Here is a 21,446-nt window from a genome sequence, read left to right on the forward strand (position 1 = left end):
CACAATGGGAGTGACCAGCTCCTTCCTGACTGGGCCTGCCTCCTGCTCCTCTGCAGCCACGCAGCACCCTCCTCTCCCCTCCCCTCCCCTCCCCTCAGGGCAGGGGAAAGCAAGACCTGATAGACTTCATCCTGCTCCAGGTCCCTCCCTCCCATTTTTTCACGAGGTATGTCTGTCATCAGAGTTCTGGGATTTGAGGGGGTCAGGGCCTTGCCTCTTTACTATCCAGGGTTCCCACTATTTGACACTTAGTGCATCTCAGAGCTAGAAGGAATTGGTCGCCCAGCTCAGTAGGTTTCAAATTTAGGTTTTATAGCAGAATTCTTCCTCTAAAAGAAATAAATCATAAATACTGGACTTCAAACAAGGATAGGGGGACCTCTGAGCCTCCCTCCTCTACTTATTCTTTCACTGTCCCCCACCAGGTGTCTCTGTAAAAATTCTAGTTTGGAAATCACGGATTCACCCACCACCCACATGGGACTGAGCCTCCTCTCTCCGGGCCCCACAACTCCACAACCTCTCCACTAAGGACATATTCACCACTACCCAAGGCTTCCCTTTCTGCTTCTGGGTCAGGGCACTGCCCATTAAGATGCAAATGCCCCTGGAGTGGAGTGACTCCACTCCATTGTTTGGCCGGGGCTTCCCATCTCTAGTACAAATCAACCAATCTAATCTCCCTCCTCCCTGCTGTTTAACTGAGCCCACAGTCCAAGGAGAGAGGAGACCCTTGAAGGGAATATGGATCATTCTGGAGCACAAAGCAGGTCTGGGAGGAGGTGGGCAGCAGGAGAGGGCCGGGGTAACTAAGACTTACCAAAGGTGCCAGGCACCGGTGCGCAGGGGAACGTATCAAGGAGAAACTTGGATGGTAGTAAATACTACCCATCCCCCATCCTCCTGAACACCATCCTCACCCGGACACGTGACTGGGGAAGTGAGACCCACTCCAACCAGCACCGTGTCACCAGAGCCAGGGAGACCGCCTGGCGCCAAGATGCACTGGCCAGGACTGTGACCCAAGCTGTAAGGACATCCAGGGCCCCTGGCACCATGTCCCCCAACCCCTCCCCTCCAGGACAGGCACATGCCACACAGGCGGACAAGAGGACAGCCAACGGCCCTTGGTTTTTATTTAATTTTTTTTCACATGAGCAGCAAAGGATGGAGCTGTCCCATCCTTGCTCCTTTTGCATTGAATGTGCCTTAGGTCTTATGACCCTAGAATGTCATTGGAGCCCCCTCCTCTGGCTCCCAGTGCAGAAGGGGCAGACAGAAAAGCACTGATGGAGGCAGGGTAGGGTCCCAGCTCTCTAAGCCAGGCTCAGCACCCTCTCAGCAACTCCCTGAGGCCCTCTCCCTATAAGACTTAGACAGCAGGACAGAGACAGATGGCACAGTAAGACAGACAGGCTGGGGAGACAGACCACATACACATAGACTCACATACACACATACAGGCTGGCCCCTTCCTTTGGCATGGTTCACTCTAGCCCTGGGGACAGGGTCTAAGGGTGGTGGTGGTGGGCCTGCAGTCTGGGCTAGCCCCTGAGAGAGATGGGACCAACTTAAATCCTTGGTCACCCAAGCTCCCAGGCCAATGAAGTCCCTAGTCTCACCTACCTCAACAAGACGCCCCTACACCTTCCCACCCAACACTTAGAAACGGAGATTGTTCAAGTAACAAGGATAGATGAAGGAAAGGGAGACTCCACCCTCATCCAATCTTCCCAACTAGGGGCCTGCAAAAGGGGCTTCAAGCCCTGGGTTTGGGTCATCTCAGCTCAGACTTCTCTCTTCCCTCAACTCTGTACAGATGAGAAAGAGCAGGAATGTGTCAGTCAGATTCTTCCATCTAGTAGAAGTGGGGGGAGGTCAAGACATGGAGCACCATCACCCTCCAGAGGGGCTTTGACAGTCCCGGTGGGGTTAGAAGTGGGGAGAGGTCTAATTCCGGCCCTGGCTCAAGGGGAATTAGGCTGGCTCTTTGGGGCTCTCAGAATTGTTTCAGACCACGAGCTTTGCTAGAGAGATCCTTTTCCTGCTTACCCCCTCAAACTTGTACATTTTCCAGGTGGTATCTGCTCCTCCAGCTTAGGCCTACAGCCATCCTAACCCAGTTCTTGCAGGTTCTGGACCCCTGCCCCAGAAGGAGAGAGGGGTAACCAGACCCTGGCCCTTCAGTTGGCCTTGCTCTGTCTGTAGTCTTCCACTGGCTCCCGGCTCTCAACGGCAGACAGGGCGATGAACATCTGGGCAGCATAGTAGGTAGACATGATGAGTGCCCGTGCGTAGGGCACCGGGAAGCAGAACTTGCTGAGGGCGATGGTCAGGTCTGAGATGATAAAGAGCAGCGCACCACTGCCTGCTGCCAGCTCGGTCCAGCGCCAGGCTGCCCCGACCAGCCGGAGTCCTGCCACAGCCCGCCAGCCCATGAAGCCGATGAGGGCCACATAGATCCCCACCAGATAAGTGAAGGCACCTGAGAGGCATGGGTAGAGGAGAGCATAGCACAGGCCCGACAGCACTGCCATCACCAGGCCTGTCCGAAGAGCCAATGGCCGCATGCCAAAGGCTGAGGCGTAGAGCACGTGGGTCACAGCAAACATCAGCAGACCTGGGAGTGAGAGGGGATGAGGGGATGCTGAGGGCGGGCTCAGGGGAGTAATGAGTAACGGGGTGGGGGGGTTAGGAGGGGGGTGTGGGGATAACCCAGCAGCTTTGGGAAGTCTCAGGGGTGGGAGGAAATGCACAGAGGTAAAGATACACTCTCCCTTCCCCTGAGAAACTCTAGAACTGATAACCAGATCAGTGCAAGGGAATCCTCAGTGCAAGGGCCCCACAGTCTTTGGCCTTAGAACCCCTCAGATTCACCATATTCTTGTTCCAAAGCTCCCTCTCCCCAGTCCTTGGCCACCTAAGACCCGCTAGCACCCAGCCCCAGGATTCCTCCCAAGCAGCTACTAGGGCAACTGACCGTGCATAAAGTAACCCTGGTCCTGCCAGATGAGGAAGGCATCACCTAGAGCAGAGAAGACGAGCCCCGCAAAGATGCGGGTGGCACTGGGATGGGTCAGCAGGAATCCTAGGCCATGGGCCAGAAGGAAGAGCCAGAGGCAGAAGATGGGCAGGCACTTGATGAGGGCGCTGACCCACGATGGACTGGACGAGGGCAGCCAGAGCACAAAATACACGCAGGTGGCCTTGAAGAAGGGCACCAGCTTGGGTCCCTCACTCTTCACCTGGAGGACACAGGACAAGGGCAGCACTCAGCACTTGGAACTCGGAAGCCCACGGAGGTGTTCAGAGCCAGCACCCTCAACCCAGACATATACCCCAGAGCCAGACCTGCCTCCCAAGCAGGGAGGATTGACCCCCCAAAACCCAGTTTGGCCTGTCCCAACCAGCCAGCAGAGTACACACATTCCCATCATCACCCTGGGGCTTAACCAATTAGGAAGGGGAAGGGCTCCACTGTTCTGCTGCCCGTGTACCTTCTTGACCCAAAGCAGGACCAGAATGGTCACTCACTAGGCAGAAAAAACATAACTGGGGATAAAGTCCCCTCCTGCAAGCAACGCTTCTCCCTTCCTGGCTCCTCCCTGTCCTCCCCAAAGCCCCTTTAACCCATCTCTGCCAGCATCAGCCACCGGCTGTCTGGAATGGAGTGGAGTCAGCAGGAAACCACAGAGACGCCACAACTAGCCAACTCGTGATCCTCCGCAGTGGGGCCCGGGCACAGGCTTAGGGCCCTGGCAACACCCGGTGAGTGCCAGGAATGTGTGAGGGTGAGCCCTCAACCCCCACAGGCTCTCTCCTTGGCCAGCCTGCTCCTCAGCCTTCATTCCAGCTGTCCCAAAAGGTACCAGCCTCAAGGTACCATCAAGAGCGAGGAGAGGAGATAGGGATGCTTGCTAGAGGACGATTTCAGGGATCAGGGAGTTGAAGGGGCAGGGTGTCTCTTGGTCAGTCTCATTTCCAAGAAAATAAGAGCAATTCAAGAGTTCATCAAAAAGAGAGGCAGGAAGCAGGGGAGGGGTTCTCTTTCCAGCTTTTGATCTACAGCCAGCAGACTGGCTGGGAGATGTGGAACTGAAAGGGGGAAGTTGGAGCAGCTGACTTGGCCTCAGCCAGATTAGGGGGGAGGGCAGCTAAAGAAAGGTATGTCCGAGGCCACTTCAAGTACTCTCCAAACTGAGGGAGGGGGCTACTGCAAATATTCTGAATCTGTGATCCCCTGAAGCTCCCCCTTTTTTTGGGCTTTGGGTACAGGGTCTCTGTGAGCGATTCAAAACTCCTGAGGTTCCCTGTATACATACACTCTGCCCAAAATGATTGTGCCTCTAGCTGGGTGAGCTGTCCAGCACAAGGCTCTGGGAACACACTGATTCCCAGACTGCCAGTTACCTGAGGACTGATCAGACTGTGATGGAGGAGGCTGGGAAGAGGCAGATGGGTAGGTCCAGGGTCCAAGCCTGCCCTTGCTCTGCCACGGGTGAGAGCAGGGAGAAAAGATGACTAAGTTCCTTCCTATGGAGATCTCCCCTATCCAGGCTCATTGGGGTAAGGGCATGGGTAGAGGAAGAAACTGGAGCAGATGAACAATCCCGCAGTCCCCAGTTCTCCACAGCAACAACCTGCCAGCCCTTGGAAACATCAACGTCTGCTCCATACCCCTCCCCCAGCCCCATATTTCCTGTAAGGAGAAACAGGCCGTAGAGTAGTAGCAGCTGGCGAGACTTTTGACAGAGAGAATCCAACACTAGAAGATGAAGGGTGGGGAAGAGAAAGAAGTTCGAGTTGAGAAGTCTTAATAGGAAGAGTGGTCAAGAGAGGAGGAGCCCTCTTCCTCCAGCGCATTACCAACGCTGCATGGACTCAGGGACTTCCCCTCTAGCGCCCCAGGCTTGTTTATAGGATGAGGAGCGGGAGGAAACAAGTTTGGCCAGGATTCCCAAGAGGTCCCAGTCACCCTCCTGCCCTTCCCCGCCCTCTCCCACGCCTCCCTGTGGTCTGCCCACGCAGAACCTGGCGGCCAGCTGCTGTCGCCTCTCTCTCCCTGGCGGCCACCCCGCCGACCCGCGTCGGACACACAGACATCAACAAAGTCACGCTTCCGAGTCACGTGCCCACTGTTTTCCTCCCTCCCCCGGGCGGGCGGGGGCTGCGTGGAGGAGGGGCGCCGCGGGTCCCGGGTGCGGGGCCCTTGACAGCGCCCGCCTCCCCGCCCGAGGACGCCAACCGCCGCGGGATCCCTGCCCTTCCTCGGCCTCCGACGGCCTGGCCTGCCGCAGCCCAGTCCCCAGGCCGGTGGGCTCCGGCCGCGCCGGACACTGGCTCGCTCGCTCGCTCACTCACCACAGTGACCGGGGACACCATGGCGGCAGCGGCGGCGGCAGCGGCTGACACTCCGCTCCGGGCTGCAGCGGCCAGGACGCGCCCGCGGCCAGGTGAGCAGGCGAAGACGTAACAAAGCCCCGGGTGACGGACAATACCTCCCGCTCGCCCGGCGCTGGGATTTCTGTCTGCGATCCCCCGGACGTCACGGCGCTCACCGCCAATGAGAGGGCGGGGGGCGAGGGGCGGGGCGTCCGAGGCCCCGCCCATCCTGGAGCCCGGGCCTGGGCATCCCGGAATCTGACTGTGACACCGCCCCCCACCCCCCCACCCCCCACTCCCCACCCCCAGTGAAGACCGAGGTTGGCTGAGAGTCAAACACATTCCTGTCGTGGGCCCACGATGTAACCCGGGGATAAAAAGCTGATTCCCTTCAGCTTTTAAACACGCGGTTTACTCGAACATCGGGTTTGTTTGTTTTTAAGATTTTACTTATTTATTTGAGAGAGAGAGGGAGCGCACACAGAAGCAGGGGGAGTGGGAGAGGGGGAAGCAGACTCCTGCTGAGCAAGGAGCCCGATGTAGGGTTCGATTCCAGGACCCTGGGATCACAACCCCAAGCCCAAGGCAGCCGCTTAACCGACTGAGCCAGCCACACGCCCCACACCCAGACATAGTTACAATTAGACCCACAGCCTTCATTGTGTACAAACACACATGCAAATGGACACAGCGGTCAGCGTACATAGCACCTTCAACATGAAAAGAGACACCTCAATAAGTCCAGAGCAGCCCATAGACCCATTGTCCTCACGTATATACAAACATATACAGAATCACAATTACCCTTAGGCATCAAACAAATATGTAGACCTAAAACCACCAGTGGCAGGTGGACACACGTCCTTCAACATAAAGAGAGGCAGAGACAGGCACACCTCCAGACCACAAATACTTAATTGCTCTTAGGTACATGCCTCTCATAGCTCAGACACAACTCTAACACAAGAACACACCAGGAATGACAGACCTGAGCACCTCAGACAGACCTGAGCATACTTAAGGACCCACACGAGTAGGAACTAGCTTTGCCAAAATCCGGCTTAAGAAGCTTGAGTGTCAAGATAACAGAGACTAATTTGCGACACATTACAGACACATTTGCGACTGGGCTTCATCAGAACCGTGAGAATTCCATGGTAAGTAGTTAAGTGAACAGGGATCTCTGTTCTAATTTGCCAGGTCCATGTTGGGCGACTGGGTGAATCAGCTGCCCTCTCTCGGCTTGATTTCCTCATATATAAGATAAATGCATAATCTCTAAGCTTTCTCCCAGGCCATCAGGTTGTGTAGGACAGGGAAGGAGTGGGATGCTGATGTCATCCTGGAGGCATCCTGGAGACAGAGATTTCAGATACTTTTCAAAGGATGGCCTGCGGTCTTTCTGTAGGAGGAGAGAAGGCGCCACGTGCCCGGCTTTGGGAATTGGGGTTGGAGGGGATAACCAGCCCTAACTGGCCTCAATTAGCAGCCAACAAGGAGTTTTAAACATCCTGGACTGACACTGTTGCTGCACCCGAACCTGGTGCTAGGCCAAGAGAAGCCTACGGCTTGCCTTCTGTGAGCCCCTCCCATAATGGGTCCCTTTCTTTTTCTTTTGGGACCAGCCCAGCTTTCCCAAAGCCTGTGCTGACCTAACACCCGAGTGGAGTGGGGAGCAGCCCTCTGTCATGATAGAATTGACAAGCAGAGATTCAGAGGCAGGGGCACTAGATTGAGAATCAAGACTTGGGATTGGGGGTCACACACAGCCTTCTCCCATCGCCTTCAGGCCCCTTCTGCGTAGGGCCCCAGGGGGCAGGGAACTCTGCCTGCTCCACTCTCTTCCCAGCCAGGGGCAGTGGGGAGACCTACCTTGCCAGAATGGGAGACTATAATTGCTACCTAGGGGGCTTGGTGCCCCCAGCACGTATACACCCCTTCCTACAGTGTCCTGCCTAGAAAAAAAAGCCTGGATTGAAAGTTAGAACTACTGTACTTGGTGCTAGTCCCTCCTTCTCTGGGACTTACTAGCTCTATTAACTGGGCACGTCACTCCATCTTTGAAGCCTGGGTTTCCTCATCAAAAAATGGAGAAATGGAGAATCTGTTTTCCAGCCAAACCCTTTAATGTCACCTAAGGGATAATTCTCAGGGCGAGAACAAGTCAGGGCCTTCTTCCCTTTCCTCGAGGTTAGTTTCCCTGTTGACAAAAGTGAGAGGATGGGGCTATAAAAGTGGTTCTCAACAAGCAGGGCCTATCAGAATTTCTTGGGAAGCTTTTTAAAAACCTAGATACCCTCGCCCCATCCCAGACCTACTAATTAAGGGGCACAGATTTTAATAAGCTTGGCTACACAAATATCCAAATACAGAAAGCCCGAGATGTAGACTTGTCATCTGTGGGGCCTCAATCAATGTTTGCATCCTCAGCAGGAAATGATCACAGACATAGGTCACCTGCAAAGCAGAGGCATTTCTCCCCACAGTGCTGGTTATTCTCTGTCCTCTCACTACCCAGTTCCATTCTCAGCCCTTCTCTCCCCTGCCCCAGAGGCTGACCTCTATGATTGTGTCACCTGGGCTCACTTGCCCTCTGGCTCCTGATGGAGTTTGGTTAACAAGAGACAGAGGCAGATCTGAAGGTGGAAGGAGGGTGTGATTGGGGATCACCCCCACCACCACCACCACCAGCTCGCTGGGCTGAGCTCAAGTTCTGGCAGTGGCTGGGCTCTTCCGTGGCCCAGGCCTAGGCAGGGCAACTTCCTCCTGCTGTCGCTTGTCTTTAGGTGGGTACCCCTTCAGTCCTGGCTGGTTTCCTTAACCTGCCCACGTCTCTACCAAGAGCCACGACCTTCTCTTCTGTCATATTCTTGAGGGTACAAGCACCCTGACTGGTAGAGTTACCCACAAAGCAGAGGTGTTCTCCCCTTCCCAAAAAGAAAGCGCTTATGACATTTCATGTCTAGGGAGAAGATTTCCTGTTTGTTTCAAAAATTTTATTTTACTGTTTAGCGTTTTTACGTTGAATTGCATATTGCAGGGAGCAGAAAGGGGGGTAGGGCTGCCTGAAGTCAGGCATTCCTTCCTCTGTGTACCCGAAATGACCTGTTAGCACGGCCTTTTCCTCACAGCTTTGTAATTGTTTTCTTTACTTGTCCGGCTCCCTGATAAGAATGTGAGTCCATCCATCCATCCATCCACCCAGCAACTGTTTACTGAGCACCAACTATGTGCTACCTACCATATTAGATGTGGGGGTTTCAACACTGCAGTAAGATACAGGCTCTGTCCTCATGGGACACACAGCTCAGTTAAGGCAGGCAAGTACACCATTATCATGTAGTACAGCAACTGAAAGAACTGAGGTAAAAAAGCATGTTTCGGGTGACATCAGAAAGATGTCAGAATCATTCATTGTGCCTGGAGATGCTGAGGAAGCTGGGGCTAACTCCATAGGAATGAGTTGGTCCTTACCGAGGAAATGGAAATGGAAATGGCAGTCATGTTCTAGGCAGGGGGAATTGCATGTGCACAGAGGAGCACAAAAGACACACTGAATTCGGGGAAATGCCTGCAGTAGGGGCATGAGCTGGAAAGTGAAGAGTGACCCTGTAGAAATAAGCATGATCCAGGTCAGAATGGATCTGAATGTTCTGGCTGAGGAGTCTGGTCTCGATCGATGGATGACAGTAAGCTAGGTGTTTTCTGTTCCCTAGCTTCTCTGATTGTCCCCAGATCTCACGTGCCAGATACATGGATAATACGTAGAAATGGTGACCGACCATCATTCTGGGCCTCTTTCTCCTATGGGGCTTCATCTAACCCAGTATTTCCTCCATCTCTGACCCCCATGGTTTTGCCACCAGATGCTTTGTTCTCATCTGGTTTGCTCCACTTGGCATGGTAATCCAGCTCTAAATTGTTTACCTTATTCTTGAGAGATCAGAGGAGATCGGGTGTGTTCACTGCGGTATGGCCATAGACAATTGCTTACCTTATTCCTGACCTGTTGCTGGATCTCTGTTCATTTCTGCATGTTTGTTCCGGGCTCCCAGAACACTTTTAACCAACTCTCAGAGCCACCCTGCCACATCCCATCCCACCGCTGCCCCACCTGTAAATCTGGGGAAGAAAATCAGACATTAATGAAGAGGTGTTCACGAGGGTGTGGCAAGTTCAGATATTCTGATAATAATGTGGGGGAGTTGGTGAGTTCTTAGGCGCAAGCTGGATGTATGTCAAACAAATCAAGGTGTTTGGATACAAATCTGGTGCTCAGGACCAAGGTGAACACAGGGATATAGATTTGGAATTCGTAGCCATGTTGAAAGCTATGTGAATGAAATTAACCAGAGAAAGGTCTTGAGGAAACAGAGAAAAGGGGCCAGACCAAACCCTGGGGGATGTGATATTGAAGAGGGAGGGATAAAAAGAAGGACCAGAGAGGAAGCCAACACACAGACCAATAGATGTATCTTGCTAAACCCAAATATACCCAGGGCCAAGCACACTCACCCAGAGAAGTATACGCTTCCACAGATGATCTGTGGTCTCCGTGTTTGGTTGCCTCCTCCCTAGAACAGATGACAGATGGTGGTTCTGCTTCCCCATTGTGGTAGGGTCAGAAGCTTTGAAGACAGAGGACAATGACCCTTCTCCATTCCCGACTGTGTGCTCCATCAGCTCATGGTCTGTTGTGAGGTTCAACACCCCCATCCCAGGACAGGACATTCCTACAGGTGCCTCTCTGCTTACAGGAGTCAGCCTAGGTTCTGAAATCCATGAGTATCACTCATCCTCTGAAGACATCCATTCCAGAATGCTTCTGTCATGCTGGAGCCCACGTGCGCCTCGCAGGTGAGTTCTGGAGCACCTGATGTAGCCTATGATACAGGGTCTGCTCCTGGAGCCTTTAGGAAAAAGACAGAGATTTTAGCAGGACTCCTCTTTTCAGACACTCAGTTCTAAATTTTAATGCTCTTTTGAGATAGTATGTGGGTCAGTGTCACTAAGGACATTCTGGGCTCTTTGGTTGACTTCTGGGCTTGGAGCCAGATACACCTGGGTTTCTGCTCCTCTTTCCTTTCCTTTGTCTTTTGACAAGGGCATCATGAGGCCATTGGACCTATGTAGATTTCTCTGACTGTAAAGATATAAAACAAAGGGTCTCCTAATAGGGCTCAATACCAAAGATCCCTCAGGAGAGATCCCTGATTTCAATGGGGTATGTGGGATTAGATGAGCGCTAATGCCCAAGCTTCTAGAGTCCCTAGCTCTGTGAAGTCCAAGTGTTTTGTCAACCCTCATGTGGGGGTTACTCAAGTTCAGCTGTCTTGCAAACCTCAGTCCCACTCCATCTTCCCGTTCCATCCAACCCTAAACTCTTTGGGTTGTGCTTTTGAGTTGTTCTTCCTCAGTGTTGGGATATTAATATGAGGAAGTAGAAACAAGAAAGGAGAATTATCTGGGGTTTGAGCAAGAGGATGGTTTTTGAGGGGAAAAAAAAAACCCTAGATGATCCCACTCATTTAAATCAGCAGGACCACATTTTAAGATTTCCAGAACAAGTCTAATTTAAGAAAAGACTGCACAGGGGTTGCATTTTTTTTTTTAAGAGAGAGAACACAAGCAGGGGGAAAGGCAATGGAAGGGGGAGAAGTAGACACCCCGCTGAACGGGGACCCCCCCACCCCACTCTACACATGCACCCTGGGATCATGACCTGAGCTGAAGGCAGTCGTTTAACCAACTGAGCCACCCAGGTGCCCGACCAGTTTTTTATTTTGCTACGTAAAGACTAAAAACAATCAACTACCATCTCTCTCACTTAGTAAAGGAAAAAACATTTTAACCCTAAAATGGAAAGCAGTCTCAGAATTGAGGCCAATCCTGTAAATAGACTTCAACCTAGTGTCAAGGGTTGTATGACCTTGATTTTTTTCCCCCTTCTTCTAGGCCAGCAGCAGGCATGGTGCCCTATAAAGAATGGGGCACCCAGAGAGCACTGGCTCTCACAGAGGCCAGCAGTTCCTGGTTAGAGTCCCAGCTCCACCACTTTCTCCCAGGCACACGTCTGAATCTTTCTGAGTGTCAGTTTCCTTTGCGGAAACAAGTAATTCCCTCAGAGAGTTTTGGGTGGGAGTTTCATGAGAAAAGTGCAGAAGGCACGTAACACGCTGATGCTGAAATCAGTACTCCGTATAGAATGCTTACCTTCTGAGTGGGCATTTGTCTGCCTGGAATCACTTAGGCACAGTCTCTTCTGAAGATGGGTGGGACTTCTCAACCTTCATAGACCTGGGAGTGCCTCAGAGTCCCTTGGGAAGCTGGCTAAACGCACAGGTAATGGAACTTCACCCAGGAATTCTGCCTCAGTCGCTCTGAGATCTGTGTTTTAACAAGCTCCCCTCAAAGGATTCGTATGCATACTGAAGTTTGACAACGTTTGTGTTGGACACAAGCATACAAATCAATAAGTAACCATGGGGACTTGTGATGAAAAGGGACACCAAAGAAAGGGTAGCCAAAGGGGAACCAGGACTGGGGTGGGGGGCATCAGACAGCTTGAAGAGCAAGCCAGGTTTCCCAGGCAGAGCAGTGTGGACATGTCCAAAGACATAAAGGTGGGAGTGTGCATAGGTATAGTGAGTGGGGGTGTGCATAGGTATGGCTGCAGCAAAGGGTACCAGGGAGAGTGGTAGGACATGTGCTTTGGGCACTGGCTTGTGGTGGTCTAAGGAATTTCAGACTGATGACCAAATGAAACAAGATGAAACCAGAGAGGGAGACAAACCATAAGAGACTCTTACTCAAAGGAAACACACTGAGGGTTGCTGGAGGACAGGAGTAATGGTGTGATGGGCATTGGGGAGTGTATGTGTTGTTATGAGCACTGGGTGTTAAATAAGACTGATGAATCACAGAAACAAATAATGCATTATATGTTAGTTGAATTTAAATTAAATATACAATATTTTATATATACACACACACATATATGTATATTTGTGTGTGTATATATATATATATATATATATATATATATATATGGAAGAGATTTAAGAAAAAATCTTGGTGACGAAGTCCATGGGGAACCAGCATATTTCCACCATATAAGTCTCATTTGACAGCAACCAGTATGGGAAATGGGATGGCACAGTCAGTACTGGGGACAAGGAGAACAATTAGGAAGCTGTTGCAGTCGTCCCAGAGGAAGCTGGGAACAGTAGAGGGTAGAGAGATGATTTTTCTCCAGTTCTTTCCTACTTCAGGATTCTGCCATCCCAGTGTGGTGTTTTACAGAGCTTAGGGGAAAGATTTTGTCTATGAGGCTATTCAAAAGAACCTGTTTTCTTGTGAAAGTGACATGTACTCATTATGAAAAATTTGGAAAATATGAACAAGTATAAACTATAGGAATTGCCTAGCATGCCACAGTCTGGAGAGAATTACAGTTGAACGTTTTGGTATATTTCCTTCCAGTTGCTTTCCACGCATGTTTCAAGTTTTAAAATCTAAATTCACCACAGTTTATTTAATTTTCCCAAATTGTTGAATATGTACATTGTTTTGCTATTATCAATAATGCTGCAATGAACATATTCTGTATAATCTCTGCCTACGTTTTTTTGATTATTTTTTTAGGAAACATTTTTGGAAGTAGGATGATTAGACCAAAGGGAATTACTGTATTTATGGTTCACAAATTGCTCTCCAGATAGATTGCCAAAAAGAATTTCTGCTTTTGTGAGAGCTATAAAGAACATTAATTCATCTGGTAAATAAACATGTAAATTCTTTACTGAAGCATGACATAAAGATCACATTTCTGTTTCAATGAATGTCCTGGAAGCTCCACTTTTGGGATTAATAACAACAAATGTTTTCCAGTGTTTGCTGTATGCCAGGCTGGGTGCTATACCTGTATTTTTTTTTTAATTCTCACAATACCTTTATGATATTGGCCCTATTATTGTTTCATCTTGCAGATGGGGAACTTGAGGCTCAGAGAGACTAAGGGACTTGACCTACTGCACCTATAAAGAAACAGGTCATTATTAACCATGCCTCAAATTCTTTAATTGGACTTGGCCAGAAGTTATATCTGAAGCCAGAGGTCACAAGCCTTAGTTCCCCAATTATTGAAGAATCTTGAATAAGACTGTTGACGCAGTGCTTGGAGAAGAAGTATCAGCTGGCCTTGCATCTTGGGTAATAAATAGAGAATATACATCTAGGTTACCATAAAATTTCATTAAATCTCTATTTATATCCCGCCATTATAAAATTTTAAGTTTGTTGACTATCAAATGACTTCCTTATAACAAGACAGGTTGGTTTTAATACTTGAAGGGTTGCTGACAAATAACCTTGAGACCATACAGGAAACTACTTTTGTTACGATGTTTGTGTTGTGAAATTGGGTTGTTTACTTAAGCTTGTAAACTGGGTTTATCATAAGACATTGAAGTCACCCACATACTTGTGAAAACTGTCTCCCTATGACTTCCTGGGGTTGATTACGTAACTTTATTACGTAAAGCTTGTTTGTTGGAAGCACCAAACCGCTGCCTTTGATATTTGCCCTTTTGGTGCCTGTATCAATTTGCTCTTTGCTAGCCAACATCTCAATTTATAATCGTGTGTGTAACTCAGTGGATTTGATTATCTTCCCCCGATTGGATTAGAAGCCCCATAAGAGGTGAGCCCATGCCTGTTTCTGGTCATCATTTCATAACCAATGTTTAAAGCAGAATCCAGCACATAGTACGTTCTCCTGATGATTTGCTGTATAAATGAGGGAATGTCTGAGTCTACCGGCCATACACCCTGCAGGGACCCCTTGGAGGGAGAAGAACTAGAAAAGATGAAGAGGGAGGAGTGGAAGGACTGGATATTGTGGCCAGAGAGAAAAAAAAAAAAAAAAAAAAACCACTGTTAATGAGGGAGTTGTTGAAAAGAATGGAAATGCTTGTATAGTAAAGTAGTGGTTCTCAAACAGTGTTCCTCCAAGACCTCAGTGGTTTCCCCAATGTCTGTGAGCTGGCCTGACAGTACCACTAAAATAAAATAAACCTAGGCTGGCTCTCAATTTTAGTTTTCTCAATCTTCAATTGCTATTCTGTATATTTTTCTTAAATTTTAATTCCTGCTGTCTATTAACTATACGAAGGCCTCGTGTACTGTGGCACATTATGTAATATATGGTCCGTTAAAAATTAATACATTGATACTTCAGAAAGTCCACAAATAACAAGCTGTTTGAAAATACTGGGGGGGCTGGGGCGCCTGGGTGGCTCAGTGGGTTAAGCCACTGCCTTCGGCTCAGATCATGATCTCAGAGTCCTGGGATCGAGCCCCGCATCGGGCTCTCTGCTTGGCGGGGAGCCTGCTTCCTCCTCTCTCTCTGTGGCTGCCTCTCTGCCTGCTTGTCATCTCTCTCTGTCAAATAAATAAATAAAATCTTTAAAAAAAAAAAAAAAGAAAGAAAGAAAGAAAAGAAAATACCGGGGGGGTGGGGTGTGTGCCTGAGTGGCTCAGTCAGTTGAGCACCCAACTTTTGGTTTTGGCTCAGGTCGTGATCTCAGGGTCATGAGATCGAGCCCTGCTTTGACCCCCAAGTCGGTCTCCATGCCCAGTGTGGCGTCTCCTTGGGATTTTCTCTCCCTCTGCTCCTCCCCCTGACTCTTTCTCTCTAAAATAAATGAATAAATCTTAAAAAAAAAAAAAAAAAAAAAAAAGGAAGCTAGCTGAGGAAGAGGGTTGCAGATGGGATGTGTTTTGAGATGAGCAGGGCAGGGAGACCTCATACAAAAAGACGCTTTAGGACTGTGTTATAGGGGTGCCCAAGTATAATGCTGTCCCAAGAATGACTGCATCTGACCAGAGGAGAAGTGTCAGTTCTTTTGGTGACCTCATTTTCCCAACCACTTGGGCTGAGCTTATAGTTAACGAAATCCAAAATATTTTCTTCTATCCCCTGACATTGCCATTTTTTGGATCAAATTCAGGGATTGGCAATTTTTCCCATTACGTTTGATCTCTGTTAGATTCCTGCCCATGAAATCTTTGTGGATTTGGATTCCGACAGTAGGTGCCATAGGTCCCAACCATACCCTCTGCCATAGGCCGAATCATGTCCCTCTCCAAACTCATAGAGTGAAGCCCTAACCCCCAGTGTGATGGTCTTTGGTTACGGGGCCTTTGGGAGGTAATTAGGGTGAGTGAGGTCACAAGGGTAAGGCTCTCAGAATGGAATTAGTGCCCTCATAAGAAAAGACACCGGAGAGTTTGCTCACTCTCTCTCTGCCACATTGAGGACGCACCTAGAAGACAAGTCTGCAAGCCAGGAGGAGGGTACCTACCAGAACCCGACCATGCTGGCACGCCGATCTCAGACTTTCTAGCCTTCAGAACTGTGAGGAAAGACATGTCTATTGTTAAAGTGACCCAGCCTCTGGTATTTTGTTATAGCAACCTAAGCTGAATGAAGACACCCTCCCTCATCCTCCCAGTATTTCATTATTCCCATTAGCCTCAACTGCCACCTTCCTTATCACATAGTTGCTTCACCAGGTTACATGGCTACATCACCTTCCAGATGCCTTCGCTTTCACTTCACAAGCTGCCCTAGTCCCACCTGGCCTCTATCTGCGTACCTCCACCTCCAACAAAATTGAATGTGCCCCATTCTGGGTTCTTCCACCTTCCATAAATCAATTTATGAAAGGCTGAGAGAGCCACTAACATTAAGCAAATCACTTAAAAACATAGTCTCTGAGGTCAGAATGTTCGAGTTCATGTTCCAATTCTACCCTCTGCTAACTACCTGACCTTAGGCAAGTAGTACAACCTACATGTGCCTCAGCTGATCTGTAAAATGAGGTGATTTACATGAGTTCATGTATCTGTACTACTTGGAACAATGTCTAGCCATACGTCACATTTTATGAAATCTTTAGATCAACCCTGTGAAGTAGGAATTACCATTTCCTTTTACAGAGAAGTGGCACCTCTCTTCACTCTATCACTTTACCCTGTTTCATTGTCTTCACAACACCTACTGCCATCCCCATGTATCATTATGTATTAGTTTTCCTGTTTATTGTCTGTCTCCCCAACAACCCTCCACATCTGCTAGAATGAAAGCTCTTGGAGATAAGGGACTTTGTTTTGTTCACCAGGTAATTCTATGCCTAGTAAGCTCTCAATAAATATTTTTAAATAAACATGTGAACAAATGAACAAATGAATGAATGAAAATAAGGAGCTCGAGTACAGAGAGGCCAAGTTGCTAGGCTAAGACCACACAGCAAGTAACTGGCAGAGCCAGCATTTGATATCAGGTCTAGATGGTTCTAAAAATCCATACTTGCTCTCCCACTGCTTCCCGGAACAGCAGAAATGAGCACAGTTGGAGGAGGAAGCTGGGGGAAGGGGATTAGATAACATTCAGCTCCTTAAGCCAGAGCTTCCGCTCTCTCCTCCCTGCGTGACTCCCAAAGTCACAGGGCACAGCTGATACACTCTACCCTGACATCCAAGGTGCGTTCAGAACCTGCAAGCCAGCTGCACCTTGCAGGTATGACTGGACTGTATGGGAACCGTACAGGATCTCACAAAGTAGAGAGAGAAAATGCCACGCTATAGGAATGGCCCCAGTCTAGGTGTCCAGAGGCCAAGGCTCCAGTCCGGGCTTAGCAAGCCAACTAACCACTTTGAGAATGCTTGTAAGTCATTTAAATTCTCTTAACCCTTATCTTTCCCTTTTGTCATTTGTGCTGATGGCTTGATTTTTATTGACACAAATAAGTAAACTGACCAAAAAAAGGTGGTGGGGGGAATCTACTTTAAAATCAATCAATTTTCAGAAAGGCTGCCTTTGTGTTAATTGTGCCTAAATTTTAAAATGCTGGATTTGGCAGAAATTCTCCAAAATTTAGGTGGAAAACATTATGCTTAATGGTCACCTAATTCAGCTCCTCTGAATACACTTGGGAGTGCATTTTTTGGAAGAAATATAAAATTATATTTTCTGATAATTATACCAAAGCATGGGTCTAATAAAAAAATATTTTATGGTTAAAGTAACTGGTTGGTAATATTTTCACTCAACATTTTGGATAATCTCTTTTAAGCTTTATATGCACAATAATGGTTTCTAACACTTGTATTGAACTTTAGTTTCTTCCCTTACAAATGGGGTGGATAATTCCCATCTCACAAATATACTGAGAAATTCTTGTGGAATAACAAATCTACAGGGTTCCTGTTGAACACTCAGAAGGGAACATGATACACAGTAAGCTTTCAACAAATGGTACTTCTATTAGTTATCGGTTTCTGCTTAGTTATTCCTAAACTTAGCAGCTTAAAAAAATAGACATTCATTATCTCACAGTTTCTAGAGATCAGGAATCCAGAAGTGGCTTTTGCAGAGATAAGTCTAGGTCAGGCTATCTCCTGAGGTCCTAGACAACATGTCAACTGGTCACCTAGGACAGCAGTCATCACAAGACTCAATTGGAGTAGGAGAATCTGCTTCCAACCTTTCACCCAGTTGCTGGCAATCTTCTGTTCTTAGCTGGACAGAGGCTTCCAAGCCTGGCCATGTGGGCCTCTCCATAGGGCTGCTCACAACATAGAAGTTTGCTTCCCCAGAGCGACAGATCCAAGAAAGAGAGGAAAAGCGGACAGTACAGATGGAAGCCTAAATCATTTATAACCTAATCTCTGAAGTGACACAGCTGCTTCACATCCGCCATATGCTGCCCCCAGGCAATGTAGGAGGAAACTGTACAGGGTGTGAATATCAGGAGGCAAAAGTCGTGGGAGCCAAAGTGGACACTGGCTACTTAAATTTATTATTACTATTATTTCTTCTTCTGGCTAAAATTCCGTTTCCTGGACCCACTTCTAGAGTTTCCCACTTGGTAGCCACCGAAAAGCTAGGTAATTGGGGATGCCTGAGTGGCTCAGTCATTAAGCGTCTGCCTTCGGCTCAGGTCATGATCCTGGGGTGCTGGGATTGAGCCCCGCACCGGGCTCCCTGCTCGGTGGAGAGTCTGCATCTGCCCCTCCCTCTCCCCCTGTTTGTGTTCCCTCTCTTGCTGTCTCTCTCTGTTAAATAAACAAATAAAATCTTAAAAAAAAAAAAGAAAGAAAGAAAAGCCAGGTAATTTTGATACTGGTAGACTGGGGACAGTCATGAATTCTCCCGTAGAGAGACTTAAGCACAGGTTCAGAGTGTCAACAAATAAGGGAAGCAGAAATATCAGAAAAGAATTTTATGTTTGGTATTTTAAAAGATCAAAGTCATCAGAGTAGAAATACTCAGAACTTTGCTGGATTTCCATATCTTTTTACTTCTTAATCACGAATGTGGAAGGAGGTGGAGTCCATGTTTTTCAATGTTCTGGGGCCCTGCCTGGAGTACACACTTTGCGAACCACTGTTCTTATTCTAAATTCTAGCTTCTGAACTTCTAAACTTCTAGCTTCTAAATTCTAAACTTCTCTTTGTTTCCCTCCTTTAGCACAGCCCTTACTTCGGGCTCCTCTGCCTTTCTTTCCTGGCTACTGTTAACCTTCTAGCCTAAGTGGCTAAGCTGACCACAAGCTCTTTGTGAAATTTAAAAAATGATGCGCAAGACTGTGTTAATTGAAGTAAAGTACCCAAGTGAAGACAGGTTTCAGGCCCCGCTCCGTGCTGGCCTTGCTTACCTTCAGTTCATATGGATGTGCTTTTAGCCTCCAGCTGCCCAAGAAGGAGTCAGTGGGTGGGATCCACCCACAGCAGCTTCCCGAGTCCTGAGCATTTCCCCCAGCTCACACGAAAGGAGGCCAGGCCAGGCCTCCTGAAAACCAAAGGCTTTTTCCAGGCAGCTTACTACTGCTTTGATCATTTGATTCACTCCAGCCTTAGGGGCTAGACCCATTTCTTCCCCATCTTACGTTTTGGACCCTTTTCCTTCTACTTCTTAGTCTGACTTTGTCAGTCTCTGTTTTTTCAAAGTTCTTCTTTATTTTAAATTTCTAGGTAGTACCTACTTGTGGTTAATAATGATGATGATATGGGGTGCCTGGGTGGCTCAGTTGGTTAAAGCCTCTGCCTTCAGCTCAGGTCATAATCTCAGGGTCCTGGGATCGAGCCCCGTATCGGGCTCTCTGCTCAGCAGGGAGCCTGCCTCCTCCTCTCTCTCTCTGCCTGCCTCTCTGCCTACTTGTGATCTCTCTGTCAAATAAATAAATAAAATCTTAAAAAAAAATTAATGAAAAGTAAAACCTGCACAGTGCACAGTAACTTTCCTTCCCATCCGGGACCCCCACCCGCCCTCCTCAAGGAGAACCATTGTGGATGGTTTTTTGGATAGTGTCTCAAACATGTGCAATGAATTTATAAGTAGGTCTCACCCCTCCTCTCTCCATTACAAACAGATTGGAAAAAACTACATACAGTGGTCTGCATCTTGCTTTACTCACCCGGCAGAATATCCCAGAACCCTTTCCTCATCAACACGGATACGCCATTCACCAGCAAATTTATACACAAGCAAATCTACGGCATTCTTTAAACAGCTGCCCAGTATTCCGTTACCTGGACCTGTTACTGCTTGTTAGTTCCCTTTGGGTGAGGATTTGGGCCATTTGTTTTGGTTTTGGTTAGTACGACAATGAGTATCTTCACATGAGCACATCTGCTTAATAAATCCCTAAAAGTTCAGTCATTGGCTCACAGCAGCATGCATTTTTAGTTTTGATATTAATCCCGCGATGACGGCACCGGGTTCCTCACACTTTCACGACACTGAGTGTTATTAACCCTTTTACTGACATTTTTATTTTTGCCAACTGGAGAGGTGGAAAAGATCTCATTTTATTTTAGGTTTATTCATTTAATTATGAATGGGATTGAGCCTCTTTTCACGTTTATCAGCCATGCATGAGCTGTTCTTTTCCTGTGAGCTATTCTTTTGTGGTTTGATTGGAGCTGCACAGCGTTCCCAAGGCCCTTTTAGGCCTGCGCTCCACCCACCACCAGCCCCTGCTCCTGCCCCACCCTGTCCTCTACTGCCGCCTAGTGGTAGAGGTTGGCTTTACCACAGGCCCTCACAAATGCTCTAATTGCCTGCTCCTTCTCGGGGCCTAAACGCTGCTGGAATCACGCCCTTAGTTTCTGGGATTCTCGTTTAGCAAATAAAAAACGCAGGACCTCTAGCTAAATATGAATTTCATACATATGACACATAACTTTTTGGTTGGTACATACTTACACTAAAAATTATGCATGATAGAAGGTATGTGCTATGGTGAGTGCTGTGAAGTGTGTAAACCTGGCGATTCACAGATCACATTCACAGATTCACGATTCACATAACCCCTGGGGCTAATAATACATTATATGTTAATACAAAAAAAATTATGCGTGATTTCTCTGAAACCCAAATTTAACTAGGTGTTGGGAAATTTATCAGGCAACCCTTTTCCAAGGCCTTCGGCTGAATCTGGGTGCCCGTGGTCACCACACCCTAACCTGTTTATCCTCAGCAAGTCCTACTGTGCTACATTCCGACCAGCAGTTTTCAAAATTATGATTGCAGGTAGTTACATAAATCATTGTGGTTAAGATCGTGGCCCCGGATTTGCATCCTGGCTCCAGCCACTAACAAGGTATGAAATCTCGTGAAGGGAGCAGCCTCTCTGCTGCTCCTGTTTCTTCACTGGGAGAATAAGAACAGTAAGAATATTCTCCTCACTGGGTTGCTTTGATGATTTCTAACATCAAAGCTACCATTTATTAGGCGCTTTGCATTTGTCAGTTTACATTTGTCATTTGTTATTAGAATAAAAAAAATCCATAGCAATTATAAAGATAGTAAGACACATGAAATCTAGAGCAGTTATAAAGATATTAAGATACATATGGGGGCGCCTGGGTGGCTCAGTGGGTTAAGCCTCTGCCTTCAGCTCAGGTCATGATCTCAGGATCCTAGGATTGAGTCGGGGCTTCCGGCCTGCCTCTCTGCCTACTTGTAATCTCTGTCAAATAAACAAATAAAATCTTTA

The 21,446-nt window shown here is 48.0% G+C and overlaps 1 protein-coding gene and 2 long non-coding RNA genes across 4 annotated transcripts; 1 reads left to right on the top strand and 2 right to left on the bottom strand.

Moving 5' to 3' along the window:
• Nucleotides 1-1,104: 1,104 nt before the first annotated feature.
• On the bottom strand, nt 1,105-5,513 carry TMEM86A (transmembrane protein 86A). 2 transcript variants are annotated; one of them, XM_004752109.3, is made up of 3 exons: nt 5,362-5,513; nt 2,981-3,245; nt 1,105-2,620 (listed from the first exon to the last, which is right to left on the bottom strand). In XM_004752109.3, exons 1-3 carry the CDS (start codon nt 5,380-5,382, stop codon nt 2,184-2,186), a joined length of 723 nt encoding a protein of 240 aa, XP_004752166.2. In that variant the 5' UTR covers nt 5,383-5,513; the 3' UTR covers nt 1,105-2,183. The 2 variants fall into 2 exon arrangements, with proteins under 2 accessions (XP_004752166.2, XP_012911341.1); XM_013055887.2 differs by lacking the exon at nt 5,362-5,513 and adding an exon at nt 5,032-5,354.
• Nucleotides 5,514-5,548: 35 nt separating this feature from the next.
• Nucleotides 5,549-14,712, top strand: LOC123387773. Its single transcript, XR_006602268.1, has 4 exons — nt 5,549-5,808; nt 6,496-6,539; nt 10,140-10,239; nt 13,371-14,712. It is a non-coding gene; the product is annotated as an uncharacterized LOC123387773 (long non-coding RNA).
• LOC123387774 lies at nt 7,488-10,791 on the bottom strand. The gene is made up of 2 exons (XR_006602269.1): nt 10,138-10,791; nt 7,488-9,956 (listed from the first exon to the last, which is right to left on the bottom strand). It is a non-coding gene; the product is annotated as an uncharacterized LOC123387774 (long non-coding RNA).
• Nucleotides 14,713-21,446: the final 6,734 nt, after the last annotated feature.

Source organism: Mustela putorius, unplaced genomic scaffold (genome assembly GCF_011764305.1).
Source record: "Mustela putorius furo isolate JIRA1106 unplaced genomic scaffold, ASM1176430v1.1 tig00003859_pilon_pilon_pilon, whole genome shotgun sequence".
NCBI lineage: Eukaryota > Metazoa > Chordata > Mammalia > Carnivora > Mustelidae > Mustela > Mustela putorius.